This window comes from Canis lupus, chromosome 2 (genome assembly GCF_003254725.2).
Source record: "Canis lupus dingo isolate Sandy chromosome 2, ASM325472v2, whole genome shotgun sequence".
Classification (NCBI taxonomy): Eukaryota; Metazoa; Chordata; class Mammalia; order Carnivora; family Canidae; genus Canis; species Canis lupus.
In genome coordinates, this window is record NC_064244.1 from 3,876,853 (window position 1) to 3,898,682 (window position 21,830).

Sequence of the window (21,830 nt, forward strand, 5' to 3'; positions counted from 1 at the left end):
GTTTTGGGTTTGTTTGTGTTTTGTTTTTGTTTTTTGTTCTGTTTTTGTTTTTGTTTTTGTTTTTTGGCCCAGTCTGTAATGGCTCCTAAGCAGATTTGTTCCCAGACTATATAGTCAGTTGTTTATCTCTAGTCGGCTGGAAGTGGTAGGGCCAGAGGAGAGCCATATTGCCAATGGGGACAGAAAATGTTCTGAGTTCTTAGGGCTCCTCATATTAATATTAGGCCTCTTTTGCACCGTATGATCATCAGTAATTAAAGCACAAATACTCCTACTTTTTAATCATGTACATTATTTTAAAGAATTTAATTCGAGCCTGTTTCTCTGGGTTCTGAGTTTCTTAGTCACCTAGCATTTGGCTCCAAACCTTTTATTTGAATGATACTGTTTTCTTAATAGTTCATTTTGCCCTTTGGTTTTATGTATTCAGTGTACTTTATAGTAGCATTTGGTTTCTTTCCTGTGTGTGATTAGTCTTTATTTTAGTCCCTTTCCTCAGAAGTCATTTTGGAAAACAGCAAACTGCCAGAAGGAGTTACAATAAATTACAAATCTTACTGTAAGAATGGGGTGAATGGAACAGGGGAAAATGGAAGAAAATGTTCCAATATTTCCATTGGAGATGAGGTATGTTGTATCAGCATTTTCTGAAGAAAAGAAAAATTATCTGTTTATAAGCAAATCTGGTTTGTAATTTAAGCAACAGTAAAAAGTGAGTAGCTTTTTGAAAGACTTTTTAGCAGATATAAATTGCTTAGTTGTTAATTTAATTGTCTTTTTTTCCTTCAAGGTTCAATTTGAAATCAGTATAACTTCAAATAAATGTCCAAATAAGAATTCTGAAACCATTAAAATTAAGCCTTTGGGCTTTACTGAAGAAGTAGAAGTTATTCTTCAGTTCATCTGTGAATGTGAATGCCAGAGTGAAGGAATCCCTAGTAGTCCAAAATGTCATGAAGGAAATGGGACGTTTGAGTGTGGAGCTTGCAGGTGAGCAGAGGTTGTTGGAGAATGAGCGAGAGGTGTACTGGATTTATAAAGTTATGAGCAGGCTCTTTTGAGATGTCCAGAAAAACATCTATTTAGAATGAGTTAAACTCTTTGTTCCAACCACTGTTGCTCACCATGAGATCAATTTGATGATCTTGTGCATGATACTTTTTTTCGTAAGAAGATGCTCTTTGAAATAAAAGCTTTTATAGCTATCTATGACATATATGTAACAAATTGTTGAGTTTTTCCCTCATAAAATAACAACCTGAATTTTCTATAGCTAAATGAGCTTATGTAAAATACGTTTACAGAGAAGTGTTTTAAGAAACTATATCAAACTTATAGTGGTGGTTTTATCTGGGAAATGGCACTAGGATGCCGGAACACCTTGTGCATGTACTTCTGCACTGTTGGAATAAGTTTTAAAAACAAGTGTATTGCGTCCCCGAGGTGGCTCAGCAGTTGAGCGTCTGCCTTTGGCTCAGGGCATGATCCCCGAGTCCAGGGATCGAATCCCACATCAGGCTTCTTGCATGGGGCCTGCTTCTCCCTCTGCCTGTGTCTCTGCCTCTCTTTCTCTGTCTCTCATGAATAAATAAATAAATTAAATCTTAAAAAAAAAAAACCAAGTGTACAAATGTACTTTGTGAGATTAAAAAGAAAACACTTCCCTGAATGTAGAATCTATTACTAACAAAATTGTAATCAAATGATTTTACATGTTTTTTACACTGTGGTGGTTATCTCTTAATTAAAAATTAAAATTGAATATACTCAATACAGCTTTCTCCTCAAAAGATAGGAAGGGGAGAGTATTTTGATCCAAACATCAGCCCCAAATGACAAGGTTTTGAAGGGTTTTTAATCCTGAGAAAAGTAAATGGCTGGATTTCACCATTAGTTACTAATTGTCTATTCTGAATAATGATTTAAATACTATATTTTACTTTTATATGTTGTACCTATCCCGATTGAGTCATGTAGATCCGTTTTTAGTAAGATTCATTACCTAAAAAGATTTAAAAATATTTTGTCTTTCTGGGGCACTGGGGTGGCTCATTTGATTAAGTGGCCAACTCTTGATTCATGATCTTAGAGTCCTGGGATTGAGCCTGGTTTTGGACTCCTGTTCAGTGGGGAGTCTGCTTAACGATTTTTTCTTTCCCTTCCTCTCCTGTGCCCTTCCCCTTAATTGCATGTGTGAGCACATGCTTGCACTCTGTCTAAAATAAATAAATAAATCTTTAAAAAAGAATATTTTGCCTTCCTTTACATATTCACCAGATACAGAATTAGTGTATTGCCAGTGTCTATAAGCCTTGGGTGTTCTAGAAATACAGTGTGTTTGAAAAGTCTGGACCTATAGGATATACCTATTTTTAAATAATATATTTTTAAGTGATATGCTCAATATGTTTTTCTTCAATTTCCATGTACTTTTTGGTGTTTATTGTACTTTTTTAGATTAACAATTGGACCTTTGCTTTAAATTTAGAGATACTTCACATATAATACCAAATGTAATAGCATGTCATTTGAGAACAGAACATATGTAGTCTTTTAAAGTAAGTTGATCCTATATTTCCAAATGTTTTATTTACCTGTTCACCGCTAGATGATATTTTCATCTTGATCAAAATGATTATTTTCTGTCTCCCTTTCTGATATTTCCTTTCACTATTATTTATATTCCCCAAATGAATGAGAATATACACTGTTTGTCCTTCTCCGATTGACTTAAAGACTCCTAGCTCTGGGAAACGAACTAGGGGTGGTGGAAGGGGAGGAGGGCAGGGGGTGGGGGTGAGTGGGTGACGGGCACTGAGGGGGACACTTGACAGGATGAGCACTGGGTGTTATTCTGTATGTTGGTAAATTGAACTCCAATAAAAAATTAATTTATTAAAAAAATGATTATTTTCCTGAAGAAATATTTTTCTCCCTAGGCCCTTGCATATATTCCATATGAACTTGACTAATGCCTGCACATGTGTGCACTTATGAACCCTTTTGTACCTGTCTGTGATGTGTGGTGGGAGCACTCGCATGTAATAGAATTGTATTTTGAAGATTTTGTTTATAGTCTAATTTCTTCTCCCAGTCTTTCTCGCAATATGACATTATTTTCAATTATTTTTATTTTATGTGATTGAAATTTTGGATTCTTTTTTTAGGTGCAACGAGGGACGTGTTGGTAGACATTGTGAATGTAGCACAGATGAAGTTAACAGTGAAGATATGGATGCTTACTGCAGGAAAGAAAACAGTTCAGAAATCTGTAGTAACAATGGAGAGTGTGTCTGTGGACAATGTGTTTGTAGGAAGAGGGATAATACAAATGAAATTTATTCTGGCAAATTTTGCGAGTGTGATAATTTCAACTGCGATAGGTCCAATGGCTTAATTTGTGGAGGTGAGAAAGGGGTCTTAAAATGGTTATGAAAAGTGATCCCATCTTGTACAATAAAAAACATTCAGAGTTTGCTTGGTGAATAAGTAGGATAAGGGCAGCATTGAGGGGTCAGTCCATCCTTCACTACATATCCTTCCCCATTACTACTTGTTGCTTTTAAAGTCAGTGCCATGGTTGTATATTTTTACCATTGTAATGAGAAGTGATATTTTTAATTCCAGGAAATGGTGTTTGCAAGTGTCGTGTGTGCGAGTGCAACCCCAACTACACTGGCAGTGCCTGTGACTGTTCTCTGGACACGACTTCATGCCTGGCCACGAACGGGCAGATCTGCAATGGCAGGGGCGTCTGTGAGTGTGGTGCCTGTAAGTGTACAGACCCCAAGTTTCAAGGGCCAACCTGTGAGATGTGTCAGACCTGCCTTGGTGTCTGTGCTGAACACAAGTAAGTATTACCTAGTTGCTTGAAAGAGTTGATATTAGTTGTCTGTTGACCTATGTACTGTTATCACTAGAACCAGAACAGTACTGATGTTAGGTCACACTGGAAATAAGGTATGTGACCCACGGTAGCCCACTCTGAGCTTAAAGATCCTTTCTCAGTCACTAGCGTTTGTCATACAATACTTGTGTGTCATATGAGAGTAGTTGATGCCATCATTTTGGTCTGAATTGGCTATGTAATTGAATCCCATAGGGTAACCTTTGTGAAATTAGTATTACCAGTTTCATTATGATCTCTTGACTAAACTAAGCAAAATGATGGTTTGCCTTTTGAAGAAGTGTTATTGTACAAATAACACAATGCTTATATCATTTTGGTTTTGTATTATATATTTATAGTGTCTGATAAGGCTAGTTTTATTTATGACTTTTTATTTTTATTCATTTTTTATTTTATTTTTTTACAAGCAATCATCTGATTTATAGAAAGATGCAACAATACTTAAAATGATACAAAATACTGATTTCAAAACATCAAAAAATGAGTATATTTAACCATACTCAGCTCGTAACAGAGCAAATGGGTAAGAAGAATAATTCATACTATAGCATATTGCTAATATGAACTGTCAACAGAAAAAGTTGGTATAAGAATGCAGAAAAACTCTATCTTTTAAGAATTAGAACTGAGGGGCTCCGTAATCATCTAGCATCCGCTCAATGTTGTACCTATGGTTAGAAATGTACATTATGGGAACTCCAGGAATCTTCCGGATCCTTCGTTTAAGGTCCCGGTCAACTGTGGCCACAATTTAACACTTGTGCTGAGTTACTGTCTGTACTAAGCAGTCATCTGCATAGGTTCCTTTGTGTGTGCATGGCAATCATTCGAATCTTAGATCCTTGGCAATCCTTAGAGCCACTCGATACTTTTGCCCCAGTTTTTCAATTTCAGCCATTACACAGTCAGTTATACAAGGGATACACTTGGCATACAGACAGTCCATCACTGACTGTACTAAGTCAAGTTTGGCTTTAATAGAAAAGTTGACAGGGATCCCTGGGTGGCGCAGCGGTTTAGCGCCTGCCTTTGGCCCCAGGGCGCGATCCTGGAGACCTGGGATAGAATCACATGTCGGGCTCCCCGTGCATGGAGCCTGCTTCTCCCTCTGCCTATGTCTCTGCCTCTCTCTCTCTCTCTCTCTCTCTCTCTCTCTCTCTCTCTCTCTGTGACTATCATAAATAAATAAAAATTTAAAAAAAAAAGAAAAAAAAGAAAAGTTGACAAAGTTGGTATCAACCAGGATGTGGTAAGGTGGGCCCAGCTGTGTGTTATATTGGAAGAATAAGCAGGAAGCATGTTGGGGGACTTCTCTTTCCTTGAGTACACTGGGAACTTTCTTTTCTTTCTTTTTAGGTTTTAATCTATCCTTCTCTTTAAGCCTCTGATCTCGGAGACTAAGCATTCGCTTCATGGTCGCATACTTTCTTGTCTTCTTTTGCTTCCCCATGTTCATGCCGCACTCTGTTTCTTCTATTTATGACTTTTTAATTTCTCTTTTTGGATTTTAATTTGAACTGTACTATGTAACTTCACTTGGAAAACTAGTGTCTTTATATTTAGTTTTCCCATCTAGAAGTGTCATATGCCTCTCCATTTACTCCCATGAAATAATCCTTAAGCAAATATTTATTTTAAATAAGTTTTTAATGCAATTTGTGTTTTCACAGAGAATGTGTTCAGTGCAGAGCCTTCAATAAAGGAGAAAAGAAAGACACTTGCGCACAGGAATGTTCACATTTCAACATTACCAAGGTTGAAAATCGGGACAAATTACCACAACCAGGCCAGGTTGATCCCCTATCCCATTGTAAAGAGAAGGATGTTGACGACTGCTGGTTCTATTTCACATATTCAGTGAATGGGAATAATGAGGCCATTGTTCATGTTGTAGAGACACCAGGTAAAAGTCTGATCATTTCAAAATTCTTTCCATTTTCTTTTCTACTGCTACTTAGGCCTCTTGGCAGTTTCCCTAGCACCCAGTAACACTTCCAGCTGGATTATTTTAAATTCAAGTTAGGGCACTTTTAATCTCAAAAATAGTATTGTTAACGATATAAAAGAAGAAGGAAAAAACAAGTCTTAAGTGTTATGAATGGAGAGTTTGAAGACTAAATGTATGAATCCACATAAAATACTCAGCATACTGCCTGACATTTATTTAACCAGGACAGGAATTCACTAGGACTTGGCTCATTATTGATGATGCTTGAATTTGAGCTTGATTTAGGCTTGAGTGCTACTGGGAAAGATAATTTTAAAGAATATTATAAAGCATGAATTTGTTTAGCTTCTCAGAAGAGGAAACATTTTTTATTTTGATTTTTGTAGGCACTTTTTGTTATATTCTTTGAAATTTCCTACATTTCTGTACAGGTTGTTGTAGGAATGTAAGTGTTAATTTCTTTTGGATATATGGTAGAAATGCATTTGAGGGCATATGGTAAGCATATGTTTAACCCTATAAGAAATAGCCAAACTGTTTTTTTCTTGAAGTCTCTGTATTTTGCATTTACAGATACATGTTTACCAATTTATGCTTCCTTATCTTTTCATCTTTTTAACATTGTTTTTGAAAGACCAGAAGCTTTAATTTTGATGAACTACAATTTACCGTCTTTCTTTTATGGATCTTGCTTTTACTGTTCTATCTAGCACTCCATGCCTAACTCAGGTTCATAACGATTTTTCTTGTATTTTCTTTTTTTTTTTTTTTAATTTAAATTGGACACTTGGCCAGTTCAGTCAGTAAAGCATGAGTCTTTTATTTTTTTAAATATTTTATTTATTTATTCATGTGAGAGAGAGAGAATGAGAGAGAGAGAGAGAGACACAGGCAGAGGGAGAAGCAGGCTCCATGCACGGAGCCCGACGCGGGACCCGATCCTGGGTCTCCAGGATCACACCCTGGGCCAAAGGCGGCACTAAACCGCTGAGCCACTGGGGCTGCCCTCTCCTGTGTTTTCTTTAGAAGTTTAATAGTTTCTGGTTTTTCCATTTAGGCCTGTAACCCATTTTGAGTTAATTTTAGTATATGGAGTGAGATTCAGTTCTTATATATGGATGTGTAGTAGTTCTAGCACTTTGTTGGAAAGACTGATTCTTCTCTACCTTTGAAAAATCAAATGATCTTATGTATGTTGGTCTAATTCTTTATTATGTTCCATTTATCTGTGCATCTGACCTTTAGCCAATATACCACACTGTGTCAATTACTGTTGTTTTATAGCTAGTCTTGAAATCTGGTAATGTGAGATGTCCAATTTTGTTCTTTTCCAAAGTGTTTTTGAAATACTTTCCTAGTTCTCTGCCTTCTTTGTACATTGTAGAATTAACTTGCTGATACCTATAAAAATCCTGCCAGGATTTTGATTGGGATTGCATTAAGTTTATTTAATCAAATTGGGGGAGAATTGACATCTTAACATTACTGAGTCTTTCCATCCATGAATATGGAATACTTCTCCATTTATGCAGGTCTTGGATTTCTTACATCAGTGCTTAGTAATTTTTCACATGCAAATGGTGCACATATTTTGTTGGATGTATACATAAGTATTTCATGATTTTCAGTGCTGTTACAGAAGATACTATTTTCTAAATTTCCATTTCCAATATGTAGAAATAAACTTTCATATACTATATAGAAATACATATGATTTTTGTTTATTGGGCACGTATCCTCTGGCTTTATAAGGTCTTTGTTAATTCTAGTATCTTTTTTATAGATTCTTTGGAATTCTTTACATTTACTTATCTTGAGCTTTTATTCCTCTGTGTTTTTGTTGAGACACTAGCCAGGTCTTTGTAGTTTTAGCCCTACTTTGCATATATCAATCCCTTCCTTTTTACTTTACAGAGTGCCCCACTGGACCAGACATCATTCCAATTGTAGCTGGTGTGGTTGCTGGAATTGTTCTTATTGGGCTTGCGTTGCTGCTGATTTGGAAGCTTTTAATGATAATTCATGACAGAAGGGAATTTGCCAAATTTGAAAAGGAAAAAATGAATGCCAAATGGGACACGGTAAGTTGCAGAACATCTAAAAAGTAGGGCAGTTCACAAAGTAAATGTAACACTTCTAAGGCTTGTCTGTTAACGCTGAAACTGATTATTAAAGTCTTCTTTGAGTATTTTATTTCCCCAAAAGTTCATCACTCAGAGAACTTGGTATTTGGTGAAAAACAGAAAACCTCTTAAATATATCCCATCAAACCAGAACATTGTAAGGAAGTATCTTCTGGATACTGTGGTCAGTGTTTTTATTTCCTGATTTTGATCTTAAATCTGCTCTTCAGCCTTTTCATCTCATGTAAAATAGAATTCTAGATAATATCTATGTGGCACGATATTCAGTGGAAAGCATTCTCTCTCTCTCTCTCTCTCTCTCTCTCTCATTCTCTGTCTCTCTTATTTTTCTCTTCTTCCCAACAAAGAACCTTGATCAAGAGCAGCCAGACTCAAAAGGCTGCGTATTATATGATTCCATTTATATGAGATCCTGGAAAAGGCAAAAACTCTAGAGGCAGAACTAAGTCCATGGTTTCCAGAGGCTGGAGTGGGGGGGGAGAGGGCATGAGGGATCTTCTTGGGATGATCTTGATTGTGGGTATGTATGTACAACTCTATACATAAAAGGAATATATTTAACTCTGCAAATTATAACTCAATAAAACTTTGTAAAAAATTTTTAAAAGCTGAAAGTGGGTGAAATGTGCTAGCATATAATGTGGTTTGAAATATGAAGTCTGAGGGTAGGGTGGCCAAACCTTGGCCTTCATATATTTATCTTTTGACAAAGAAGGCAGTCTTCGGTAATTTTAAAGTATAATGAATTTTAGTCATTTGCATTTACTACAGTTTGGGTTGGGGCTTTTTTGTTGTTGTTGTTAAATGCTATATAGAAGTGTAAAAGTAAAATCTATGAAAAAAAAAAGTAAAATCTATGAAATAGGGAAAATTCTCTTATAGTGTTTAACAATATACATGTCAGTGTTTTTCTGATGAAATCATTAGAAACTATTTCTTTTACTTTAGCAAGAAAATCCGATTTACAAGAGTCCTATTAATAATTTCAAGAATCCAAACTATGGACGTAAAGCTGGTCTCTAAGTTGCCGTTCGTATTTTCTTTCTTTTTCTGTCTTTGCATGTGAACTTTTATCCTTTTTTTACTGCACTGTGTGTCCTTTATCACAACTGCTGTTTTGTTTTGTTTTTTTTTTTAAAGTCTGGCTTTATTTATATGGCTATATTGTGGGGGTTTTTTGGTGTGTGTTAATTTAGAGTTAGCTTTTCAAAGGGCTTTCAAAGGAGCCTTATGGTACAGAAGCAGCAGCTGGGTAACAGTAAGAAGAGAATGTGCTTTGTGGCCTGCCAGACCTCTGGTCAGAACTCAGCACTTCAACAGCATCGAGCCACTTGGCTGTTGGGAGCTTGGTTGTCACGCCTTTAACAGGGAGCCATTAATAACATCTGTTGTGTGGGTGTGGATATCTGGCTAATGAACTGCAGTATGTGATATCAGCTTGTCAACTTACCATCCTCACTACAGTCCTGTGCTTTAGATGACATTATCCTTACTTACAAATCACCATATGTAGATTTTAGGGTGAAACAATGAAAAGTAAAAGTGAAATCTAAATTGCAAAATAGAAAAAAAATGTAACCTGGTGAAACATTTGTATGCTATACAACTCCAATGTCATTGTTACTGATTTTAGAACTATTTGAAGATACTTTAGTTCTTGATGTAAGTTGAAATTCTATATATTTTCTTGTTATTGAATGATTCTGATATTCAACTTAAACATTGAACTTTTTTTAAAAAACAACAACAAAGACTTTAAAGAGAAAGTCCTATTTATAGTTTTAAATAAAAATTTAGTTGAAAATTTCAGAGTTGTGGTAAGGCTTGCTTATCCTACTCAGTAAATTATGGTAAGCTCTTCTGGTGAATATACATTTTACCTGAATGACAAATTTATTATTTTTTCTTTTATTAGGAGTGGACAGGATTTCCTTATATCTGATTTTTCATGAAATGATGCTAGCATATTTTAATGTAATCATGTAAATCCCTTAAACTGATTTAAAAGGTTATGATAAGAACAGATTCTCCTGGCTGGTGGTCCAGAATTTCTCTTTCTTCTCCCAAGGATTTTTTTTTTTTTTTAATTTCACATATTAGAAAACTGAGGCACAGAAGGGTTGGATAACTTGACCAGGTTCACCCATGGTTAGTCAGTGGAAGAGCTCAGATTCAGACCCAGGCACAGTGGGCTCCAGGGTTCATATTCTTACCCACAGCACTGTATTGGCAGCAGTCACAGATCTTCAGGAGACTCTGTTACCTGTTAAGTAGAGATAGATCATTCTCTTATGGAGAATTACCCCTTTGTGACATTTGAGTGACATAACTGTATTGGACAAACATTTGTAATGGACATACCACTTTATGACATAGAAACCAGCACTGTGGTTTTGCCTATTTACCAAGAGTGTACTTAAAATACAGGTATGTTTAATATTTTTAAAAGGTAGGAAGGCCCAATAACATTAGAAACCATTACTTGTCTTTTTTTTCTTTTATTTTTAAGCAGATTTTAAGACTTTTCCAATGGCAAAATTAGATTTGCTGGCAGAAGATTACAGTCATAGTTGTATATGGGCAGCCTGGTACATTTTTGTATTAGTCCAGACTCTATGTGTTCTTCTCTTACCTGATCCTTTCCACAGACTATTTTTAGAAGGAAGCTGATTTGCTAGATTTTTTTTTCTTTCCTTTTTCCTTTTTTTTTTTTTTTTTTTTGGTAGGTCAAAAACAGTCAAATATTGACAATGCATATGGTTATTTCTCAAGTAAGATAAATTTCCATGTATCCTATTGAAAGATGTAATTTCTGTCTTTACTACACATTAAATTGTACTTTGCAAGAAATTATCAATAAATAATAGTGAAACAATTAAGTTTCACTAAAATGTTACTTTTTCAGCCAAAATAGGCATTTTGGATAACTTGAGAAGTTTGTTTAAAAGTTTATTGGTGAAGTTTATTGATGAGTTCATTGGTGAAATCCAGGCAAATTAATGGCTACAGGTTATTCTGAGATGTTTTCTTATGAAAAATTAAAGTAGAAATAAACAATAGAAATTAAGGAATGAGCATCAAGAAATGAAAATGAATTATGACTCATGAAACAGTTTTCTGATATGGGATCAGGGTTTACCAATCAGTGAATTATGCTATTAACATATTTCAGAGAATGAGCGGGCACTGTGATTATTTCACCACATAAGACTATTTTGTAGGTACGTTAAAAAAAATCAAATTATCAACCTTAAAATTTTAGAGTGGATTATAAAATTTTCTATCCTCCCTGCTGTTACGCAGGTTTTAATGTAGATTCCTAATCTCTCACCATTGTGTGTTGTGTATCTAATATGTTATATTACAGAGATGATTTTCTAGCCAGTTTCTAGTGTGAGCACAAAAATGACATTTTACTGCGTACATACAAGGACTTTACTTCTGAATATAACTCTGTTCTGTTGATTTAAATATGCTTTGATTTTTTCTCTCTCAAGATAAGGGTGGGGTTGCACTCTGAACGTTGGAAACTAATCTGGTTTATTTTAGTTTACCTCCATCTAAAATGATGCCTAACACAGATAATTTAATTTTACTTCTAACCTTGCATGTTAATCTTTTGTTTGGATGTAATAATGCGTATATAAATGTTTGTGTATATGAAAAGGCAGACTTTTCTCCAAAGGTAAGTTCTGCCTTATGTACTTTGGACTCATTAGTTTTTTGGGTATTTTTTCTTTTGTATTTTGTTTTCTGGATTTTTGGGGGGAGGGGGCTTGCTTGTTTTAGTTTTGTGTATGTGTTTTCTTCCCTTATAAATTCTTAAGTATGAAATACTAGATTGATCTAATATATTGTTTCAAAGAAAAATGGTGATTTGTTTTCTCCGTGTATTTGAAAGAACCAAGTTCTAGCCTCAAATGCTGAATAGGAAGATGGAAATAAGGAGTGTAATGAACATATTTGTACTATATAACTTGCTAAGAATGTAGTTGCCAAGATCCAGTCTGTATAATAATGTATTAGCTTCAGTTGGGTAAGAGATGAGAAATGGATATCCTACATGTTTTCTATTATCCAGATTATTTGATGTTTGTCTCTGAGGGATCCTGAGTTCCTGCACCATGTTTCTGAAATGATGGGTCAAGATGTATTTTGTGAGGTGGGGTTGGGGTCAGGCTAAGGCATATTGTCCTGTCTTAATAGGAATTCAGATGAGCTACTGAGCTGAAGTTGTAATGGTTTATTTGGTGTGTTTCGGGACCATCCAGCTTTACATGCTATACTTTTTCTCAGTGATTTCTCCTCTACAGAATAAAATTCAGTCTCTCTAGCATGGCACACAGGACCTTTTATGATTTGGCCATGTCTTCTTTCTTGTCTCCTCTCCCTTGCTCACACCTCAGAACGTACACTCACACTCTTAAAAACTTCTAAACTATATAAATGTTTCATTCTTTTTCCTAGACCTTGACTTTGCATGTGTTTCTATTTATTGATCAATATTTTATCTATAGTCAGTTTCTCTGTGAAAATGCCCTAATCTTCTCAAAGTCAGTCCTTTCTTTTACTGCTCCCGTACTATGTTTATAATTCTGTTTTGTACTATATTAGAGTGCCTTATTTTATTTGCATGTTTGTCATGCACCAGCCTATACCCTCTGAGAGGGCAGAAATTGTGACAGTAAAAGCCATATCCCGATATAATGAAGTGTAATAAATTTACAATGAAGTGTAAATAAAATTTAAAAGCAAAAATTAGTGTTTAGATGCTTTCTATAAATATTTTTAAAAATCACCACAAATGGCTCTATAGTGCAATATAAAACCAATTAATTTTTGCCTAAAATCCTAAGGTCTTAAGTTTTTATTTAACATTTATTGATTGGTGCTCACTGTGATTTTTTCTGATATAGGATTATTTGGCTGTACTCAGTTGGCCTTCAAGCTAGTTTCAGTTGATAAAGATAGGAGAAAGAAAATGCTATAGTAGATATTTAAATGTATCACTTAGATTTTGTTTTGTTTTGTTTTGTTTTAAGAAAATGGTCTTGTGGGATTGTATGTTATTTGCATGCTTAAAACATCAATGCTTGTATATTTTTGGGTCTTGAAAGAGCTCTTTAGTTTATGGCTTGGAGTCATTTTCTGGGCTTCATTTTGGTACTCTTTGCTAAAATTAGTATTGCAATGAAAATAAAACATTTCACCAGTATGCTTTCTGAAGAATAACAATTATTTCATGCAGAATAACATTATTTTTGTTAACATTCTAAGCAAAAATGGCAGCGTGACGACTCCTGCAGGCTCAGTGCCCTCAGCAGTACTTTGCCTCAGAGCATTTGGTGTCCACAATTTCTGTGGTGGGAAAAGCCTCAAGAGAATACTTCCCTCACAGAGATGACAATCAAGGATTCCCATTAATTATCAAGAACCTTCTTAACCACAGTAAAGGGTTAAGAATCAGGCAGTTAATGGCAGAAGAGTTAATTCTTTAAGATAGGCATTCAAAACTAGTTTAAAGGAGAGAAGCCATTACAGGACATTCTCTGCTGTGGAAGGCATTTTTAAATCAATCGTGCCATGTAGGAAGGACTCATGAATGAAATAATACCAGATTACAGGGTCACCTTTTGACTTGAAAAGCAAAGATTTCATGTTTCATTTTTGTGTGAAGTTTTTATTAATGCATTTTAAAAATATGTGATATGTGTGATATGTGGACAGATAAGAACGGAGACAACTGAAAATGACCATAACTCTTAATATTGTTTTATAAAATACTACTACTTGATTTTAGTAGAGTATCTGATAATTTCTCTCTCTCTCTCTCTCTCTCTCTCTCTTTTTTAGGGTGAAAATCCTATTTATAAGAGTGCTGTGACAACTGTTGTCAATCCGAAGTATGAGGGAAAATGAGCACTGCCCATGCAGATTGCACAACACTGAATGCAAAGTCATAATTTTCATAGTCACAGTAAGGTAGCTTTAGGGCAATATCACCATGGTTTTTCTCATGTGCAGTTTTTTAAAATGTACAATATGTGTAATTTAAATTTTTTTTATTATTTTGAAAATAATGTTATAATCAATGCCAGGGACTGACAAAAAACTTGAGACAGGATGGTTATCCTCATCTGCTAAGGTCACGTTGTGCCTTTTTGACCTTTTCCTCCTGGACTATTAAAATCAGGCTCTTATTGGATTAAGTGAGATTTCTAGAGTGATTGAAAGGGCAGTAGTTAAAATAATGAGTATGTGGAGAGTTTCCATTAATCAAGTATTAAAATTGATTTTTAGCTTTACAGATATGTCAGGTTTTAGTTTTACAGAATCCAAAGTAAATGTCCTATGTAGCTAGTTTAGAATTGTTTCAAGTTTTTTATTTTGCTATTTGCCTATTTAGACAAGACTGATGACATATCTGAAAGTTTGAGTATATTGGGAATTAACCGGTGTAAAATAGTTTTGAGATATTTATCTACGTAGAGGCCATGGGAAAAAGAGAGTTAGGAAGGGAAACATAGCTTTAAAACCTGTGTGCCATTTTTAAGAGTTACTTTATCTTGGTAACTCTTACGCCTTCTCTTTAGAAATTCAGGCCTTGGAAAAAGTATCTGGAAATTTTCTGCAAAAAAGTCCTTAATTTAGCATCATTTACATAATGGCCTTAATTTACATATAATACGTGCTGAATTGAGGACCTTTGGGCGAATTTACTTTATTCCTTGTATTTTGTTTAAAAGCCTGGTGCTTTTTATCACCTCTTCTAATCATTTAATGTATTTGTTTGCAATTTGGGGGTAAGACTTTACCAGTACTTTTTCTTTGGCATTTCAGCTGTAAATTTGCCTTCTTACTGAACATGTGAAGTTGTCCTGTGACTTATGCCATAGCTCTCACTTAAGCACGTCCCCCTTTCAGCCAGCGCTGTAATAGGCCACTGTATATTCCCTTCTCACTGTTTGCCCGTTTTGTTTCATCCTAGTCACATTCTTGTGTTAAGTGCCTTTTAATTTTAACAGTTCACTTTTTACATGCTGTTTACTGAAGTTATTTATTAAATAAATATGCCTAAAATATTTAAGTTGGATGTTTTCTGTCTGTATTGATCTATATTGTCCATTTCTATGCATAAAATTTTTATAGCTTAGGCTGACAAAAAAAAATATCTGGTTAATGGGTATTTCACTTAGGAAGCTAAAATATATTTCTTAAAGAACAAAAGAAGATGTGCCAGAGACACAAGGAAAGTACTATGATCAAACAGATTTTTTTCATACTGTTTTTGGGCTCTTTAAATAATATTGGATAAGTCCTCAGCCCCCTCCTGTAGTGGGAAATAGCTTTTATCCTTATATCAAGCAGGCTTAACTCTGTGAATGTCTTAGAACTGGTAACTAGAAACTGGAAATTATGTCATTTTATTTAAGATCCAGACAGGATTGCTTTTTTTTTTTTTTTTTTTTTTTTTTAAGATTGATTTATTCCTTTGACAGAGATAGAGTAGGGGGGGGGCGGGACTCTCGAGCAGACTCCTTGCTAAGCATGGGGCTCAATCCCATGACTCCACGATCCTGATCTGAGCCAAAACCAAGAGTGGGACCATCAACTGTGCCACATATGCCCCTGTTACTTTTCTGATAAGGAAATTTTCTTTTCATTGGCTTTGGTTTGTTAGAAAGTATGTACACCCATAGTAAAGAGTATTAGAAGATATATTTTCCTTCCTAGAGCTTATAACAAGTGTCAGATTTGGGGGAGAGGACCAGCCTCTCACATTTGCCATACCCTCCCATTTTTAAAAATTGGTGTCCTTTTGTACTTATTCCACTTAGGTGTATTTCCTAGCTTAGACTAAATCATCCTCCAATTTAGAATTACACATTTTTTTCTAGTTTGTAAGCTTCACGAGAAAAACTATCTTACTCATTTTCTCTTTCCCACTACCTGTACTCTTGGTTGGCTCAAGTCCTTATGCCTTAGGCATAATCAGTTGAATTGAATGACATGCTCCAGAAGTTGCTTTTATTTTGAGGTTTTTAATAGAGGAACAAAGTCCCTGTTCTAAATATACATATTTTTTCCTGACATATAGGTCCTTGAGGCTGAAATATGGTGAATTTTTAGATTTTATATTACAATTTATAAAGATTTTCTGACTGTAGAAATCTTTGTATTTGGAAGCTGGAGGAATTGTATAAAGTTTATTTCTCATACTGACTGTGAAAGCATTGACATTTGAATAATTTTAGGCTTAAAACTGGCAATTCCAAAATATAATCTAAGATATGGGAAATTAGCTTTGAGGGGCATCTGCCTTCAGCTCAGGGCATGATCCCGGGGTCCTGGGATCGAGTCTGCATCAGGCTCCCTGCGAGGAGCCTGCTTCTCCCTCTACCTATGTCTACCTATGTCTCTGCCTCTCTCTCTGTGTCTCTCATGAATAAATAAATAAAAAGTCTTTAAAAAAAAAGTGTCCTGAAATTAAAAAAAGTTACAAGTTGTTTTTTTTCAAATTCTATTATGAAAATTGACAAAATGTAGGTATCATTCGTGAATTATTTGGTGTCAAATGTCCGTAGTGGCATTTGTTGCAATAATTCTCTGATAGTTTACAAAGTTTTCTTCTGCAACATACAGCTTTATGAATTTATTTGGTGAAGATGCCCAGATAAGACCTTGAACTGCAGGAACAGTTCATTATACTACTTTATGGTCAACTATTTTAACCTGAAATTGGACCCTTTTCCTTCTGTCACATACTAGAGTTTGAGGGACAACCTTGAATAGAGGCCATTTGCCTTTCATTTATTGCCTGTCTCCTTGAAGACTTGGATGTTTCTGAGCTAATACACTCAAAAGAGTTCAGAGAGTATCTCCAGGACCCTTCTTGAGCCTAATAAGAGACTTCACTGGCTGTTTAGAATTTATCTCATGTTTTGAGAATTTAGGGATAGGTACAAGTGGCTTCTGACTGATGGTGGGAGCAGATTTGGCGAGATGGGGGACTGGGGATCTTGATTATATCAAGATTAAAGAGCCCAGTAGTCTCTCCCACTGTGAGGGTGACGTTTCTCAGCTGCACGAAAATGCTAGGATGAGAAATATTCCCTTAAATCCACTGATAAGGACAATCCTTATATTCATTTCCTTCTATAATATCTCTAAGTGTTCACTGGATTTTAACTATATTAAGCTCTGAAGTTTTCAAGGGTATAGAGTTCCCATAAAAGGTTACTAGTGGCATTTCATATCATTTTATTGGCCTTTCTACTTTGGGTTTATTATTAGGACTAATTCTAAAACAGACTGCTGCATGAAGCAGATTTAATTCTGAATCACTTTGTGAGTGGAAACACTGTTCAGAATATTTAAATCCCATTATTTAATGTTACTTTATTGTAATAGTTTATAGAAGACAGTTGCCTTCATTTTATGTGTAGTATTTGATATGTTGTTGATTTTACTTACTGAAAACAATGTTATATTAATATTACTGACCAAGATGATTCCTGGGAGACAGTCGACATCCAGGTCTCCTTCAACAGCTAACCAAGTGGCCTTTTAGCAACCATTTAAAACATGAATTTGATCATATTTTCTCAACACCCCAATTCCTTTTTTTTTTATAAATTTATTTTTTATTGGTGTTCAATTTGCCAACGTATAGAATAACACCCAGTGCTCATCCAGGCAAGTGCCCACCTCAGTGCCCATCACCCAGTCACCCCTCCACCCCCCTGCCCACCTCCCCTTCCACCACCCCTAGTTCGTTTCCCAGAGTTAGGAGTCTCTCATGTTCTGTCTCCCTTTCTGATATTTCCCACTCAATTTTTCTCCTTTCCCCTTTATTCCTTTTCACTATTATTTATATTCCCCAAATGAATGAGACCATATAATGTTTGTCCTTCTCCGATTGACTTACTTCACTCAGCATAATACCCTCCAGTTCCATCCACGTTGAAGCAAATGGTGGGTATTTGTCGTTTCTAATGGCTAATATTCCATTGTGTACATAAACCACATCTTCTTTATCCATTCATCTTTTGATGGACACCGAGGCTCCTTCCACAGTTTGGCTATTGTGGACATTGCTGCTAGAAACATCGGGGTGCAGGTATCCCAGCGTTTCATTGCATCCGTGTCTTTGGGGTAAATCCCCAGCAGTGCAATTGCTGTCAACACCCCCATTTCAGCTTGTTTCAGATCCTCAGGCATTTCTATGCATCCCTTTACTTATGTTTCTTTCTTATCCCTAGATTTCCTAGGTCTGTGAGTACAGAAACCTGTGTGTTTTGATTTGCCATTTATCCGTAGAATGAGGTCTGGCACAGCAATAGGTGACCAGTGAGTATTTGTTGAACAGATAGATTTGTTTCTACAACTTAACACTATCTCATACTTAGTAGCATCTGTAGTGATCTACTCTACCTTCCTGCCAGTTCCTGTAGGTGGACTCTACACCCTTGGCCAGTCCTTGCACTGTATTTTAGATGTCATCCCCTCTTCTCTACTAAGACAAGTAGTTCTCCCCCTTACTGGATCACTGTTTCCCTGCTCTTCTAGATCATTCCCATTAGTAACCTGCTGTAGTTGCCATTTCTGTTTTTCTATTCCCTTTAAAGCTCAGAAAAGTTGCTTAGCCCATATACCTATGGCTAAATTGATTTTTAACAAAGATGTCAATTCAAAGAAGAAAGAAAAGTCTCTTCAGTGGATGGTACTGGGTAACTGGATTTCTGCAGGCAAAAGAATGAAACTGGACCCCACCTCACACCATGTACAAAAACTATTTCACAATGGGTCAGTAACATAGGACCTAAAACCATAAAACTCTTAGAAGAAAATGGTATTTCTTTGTGACCTTGCATTTGGCCATGTATCCTTAGACATGACATGAAAGCATGAGCAACAAGAAAAAAATGTGAGTTGGACTTCATCAGAATTGGAAACTTTTGTGCATTAAAGGACATTATCAAGAAAATGACAAGTGGCATCTGACTGGCTCAATCGGTAAAGCAACCAACTCTTGATCTCAGAGTTGTGAATTCAAGCCTCACATTAGGTGTGGAGCCTTCTTAACAAGAAAACCTACAGGATGGGAGAAAATATTTGTAAATTGCATATCTGCTAAGGGGTGAATATATAAAGAATTACAACTCAACAAAAAGACAACCAAGTTAAAAATGGACAAAGGGCTTGAATAAACATTTCTCCACAGAAGAAACACAAATGGCCAACAAGCACCTGAAAAGATGCACAATGTCACCAGCCGTCAGAAAAATGCAAATTTTAAAAGCACAGTTAAATACCACTTCACACCCAGTAGGATGGCAGTTTTTAAAAAGTCAAAAGTAAGTGTTGGTATGGCTGTGGTGAATTTAGAAACCTTGTAAATTGCTGGTAGAACTGTAAAATGATGCAACAGTTATGGAAAATTGGTGGTCTCTGAAAAAGCTAAACATAAAATTACCATATGATCTAGCAAATTTAGGTTAATACCCAAAAGAATTGAAAACTTGTATGCCAGTAATCCTTGCAGAATTATTCACAAAAGCCAGAAGGCAGAAACAAGCCAGGTTGTTCTGCTACTAAACAACCAGATAGGGAGTCAGGTCACCCCCACCCATGAAGATCCTTCTTTCAGAAAGCCCTGGGTAACCTAGATAACAGCTCAAAGGACCCTACCTCACGTTTCCAGAGACACAGCTCCCCTATCTAGTGGTTTAGATTGACCAATAAAAAGTGGATGCAGAAAACTTGAGACATCACCTCCAGACCCTAATGAAGGCAGAGCGCCAAGCTGGTGTGCGTTCTCTCTCCACTTGACCTTGCTGTATGACCCTTGGACAGGCCGGTATCCACTGAGAACTGTGAGTAGTAAGTCTTGTTTCTTCAAGTTGCCTGATGGCTTCTTGCTTATGTGTATCCTGCCCTCATAGTAAGAACCACAATGGCCAGTCCAGCCACAATGTTGGCCGTGGTGGGGTTGGGATGTCTGTGGGGGCTCACTAGGAGTTCTATGGGGCTGGGCCTGTATCTCAGGCATGCCTAGCCAGAAGTGTCAACATCAATAGGTTGGGGCCCTGCACAAGAAAGAACCAGACCAGTGTTTACTCCAGGGCTAGCCCACATTTATTGAGGCAAGATTCTTCTGGGTACTCTACAATACTTTTAGAATTATGAGGTTTTCCAATCTGGTAGGAATAGTCATTATTCATGGCTATTTGCGAGCCTCTAACCATTTTGTGTAGACACTTACTCAACCTTGATAGTTGCCTTGCACAGATACAGTTGTCAGTGCTCTACTGAGTACTTCCGGGGACCCTCTGCAGACGTTGTCTCTGTGCACACTCCTCTTTCTCACCCTGCCGTACATCTTCCAGCCTGCTTGCTGTCCTTGGCTCCTCAGCTCCAGGGAGTCTGCCAGGCTCTGCCTGGGTGCCCCTTTCCTGAGTCATGTCCTGGGAAAGCTTTAAAGATTGAAACTTGGGACAATTTGAGTTCACTTCTTTTATTTTCCACTCTCAGGAATGCCTCAAGTGCTGAAAACTGTCTCATTTGATTTGTTTTAAATCTGGTCTCTTGGCTTGGAACAGAATTATTAGGGAGATGAAATTTTAATTTTTCGAGGTCTAAATAATGTTTATGAAGTTAAAAATTTGATGAAGTCAGTTTATCAATTTATACAATTATAATTAATTCAAAAAATTTATGCTTAATTGAAAACTAAACAAAAATAAAATGCTTTTTTCTATTTTACATTTTTAGTTTTAGCTTTTATATTTACGAGTTGGAATTTATTTTTTTGGAATTTAATTGGAAGTTTAATTTATGGCATGTGTACATTTGATTCTTCTGGCACTATTTGTTGAAAAAACAGTTGATTCTTCATTTAATTGGCTTTGCATTTTTGGAATTTAATTTTTTTTGCATATGTATATTCAGTTCTTCCAGCACTATTTTTCAACTATTTGTTGAAAAATTATCCATTTAATTGCCATTGCATTTTTGTAGAAAATCAATTGAACAAGTATGTAACAATGCATTTCTTCATTTTCCATTCTTTCTAGTAATGTTCCTATTTTTCATCAATACCATACTTTTTATTATGATAGCATATTATAATAAAACCTAAAATCAGATTGTGCCCTACAACTCTGTTCTTTTTCAAAATCACTTTGTTTTTCCAGTTCCTTTGCCTTTGCATGTAAATACAAAATCTGCTCAAAAATTTCTACAAAAATCCTGACATAGTTTAAATGAGATGGCTAAATCTATAGATCAGTTCAGGGAGAATTGAAATCAGAATAACTGAGCCTTTTTTTTAATGGTAATGATAATATACCTCTACATTAATTTACATCTTGATTTTTTTTTTTTTAAGATTTTTATTTATTCATGAGAGACACAGAGAGAGGTAGAGACACAGGCAGAGGGAGAAGCAGGCTCCCTCAGGGGAGCGGGATGCAGGACTTGATCCCAGGACCCCAGGATCACACCCTGAGCAGAAGGCAGATGCTCAACCACTGCACGGCTCAAGTGCCCTAACTTGAATTTATCTTTTTTTTTTTTTTTAATTCTCAGCATGCAGACAGCATAAATTCCACATATATTTCAAGATTTAAGCCCACGTTTTTAAAATTTTTTGTTGCTTCTATAAATGGTACTAATTTTTTAAAGGTTTTATTTATGAGAAACACAGAGAAAGAGAGAGAGAGAGAGGTAGGCTCCTCACAGGGAACCTGACGTGGGACTCGATACCCTAACTGGGCTCAGGCCCTGAGCCAAAGGCAGACACTCAACCACTGAGCCACCCAGGCAT

The 21,830-nt window shown here is 35.9% G+C and overlaps 1 protein-coding gene and 1 pseudogene across 3 annotated transcripts in view; one reads left to right on the top strand and one right to left on the bottom strand.

Annotated features, from left to right (window-relative positions):
- Positions 1-15,089, top strand: part of ITGB1 (integrin subunit beta 1) — a 140,539-nt gene extending 125,450 nt beyond the window's left edge. For 2 of the 3 annotated variants that reach the window (XM_049096681.1, XM_049096677.1), the window contains 7 exons: positions 487-627; positions 791-990; positions 3,168-3,406; positions 3,628-3,850; positions 5,581-5,813; positions 7,773-7,939; positions 8,951-9,031. In XM_049096681.1, coding sequence (XP_048952638.1) covers positions 487-627; positions 791-990; positions 3,168-3,406; positions 3,628-3,850; positions 5,581-5,813; positions 7,773-7,939; positions 8,951-9,025 — 1,278 coding nt within the window. In that variant the 3' untranslated portion in view covers positions 9,026-9,031. Of the gene's footprint in view, positions 1-486; positions 628-790; positions 991-3,167; positions 3,407-3,627; positions 3,851-5,580; positions 5,814-7,772; positions 7,940-8,950; positions 9,032-13,855 lie in introns of those variants that run through there. The other variant, XM_025478508.3, reaches the window with a different exon arrangement.
- On the bottom strand, positions 4,530-5,360 carry LOC112679019 (rRNA-processing protein FCF1 homolog; annotated as a pseudogene).
- Positions 15,090-21,830: the final 6,741 nt, after the last annotated feature.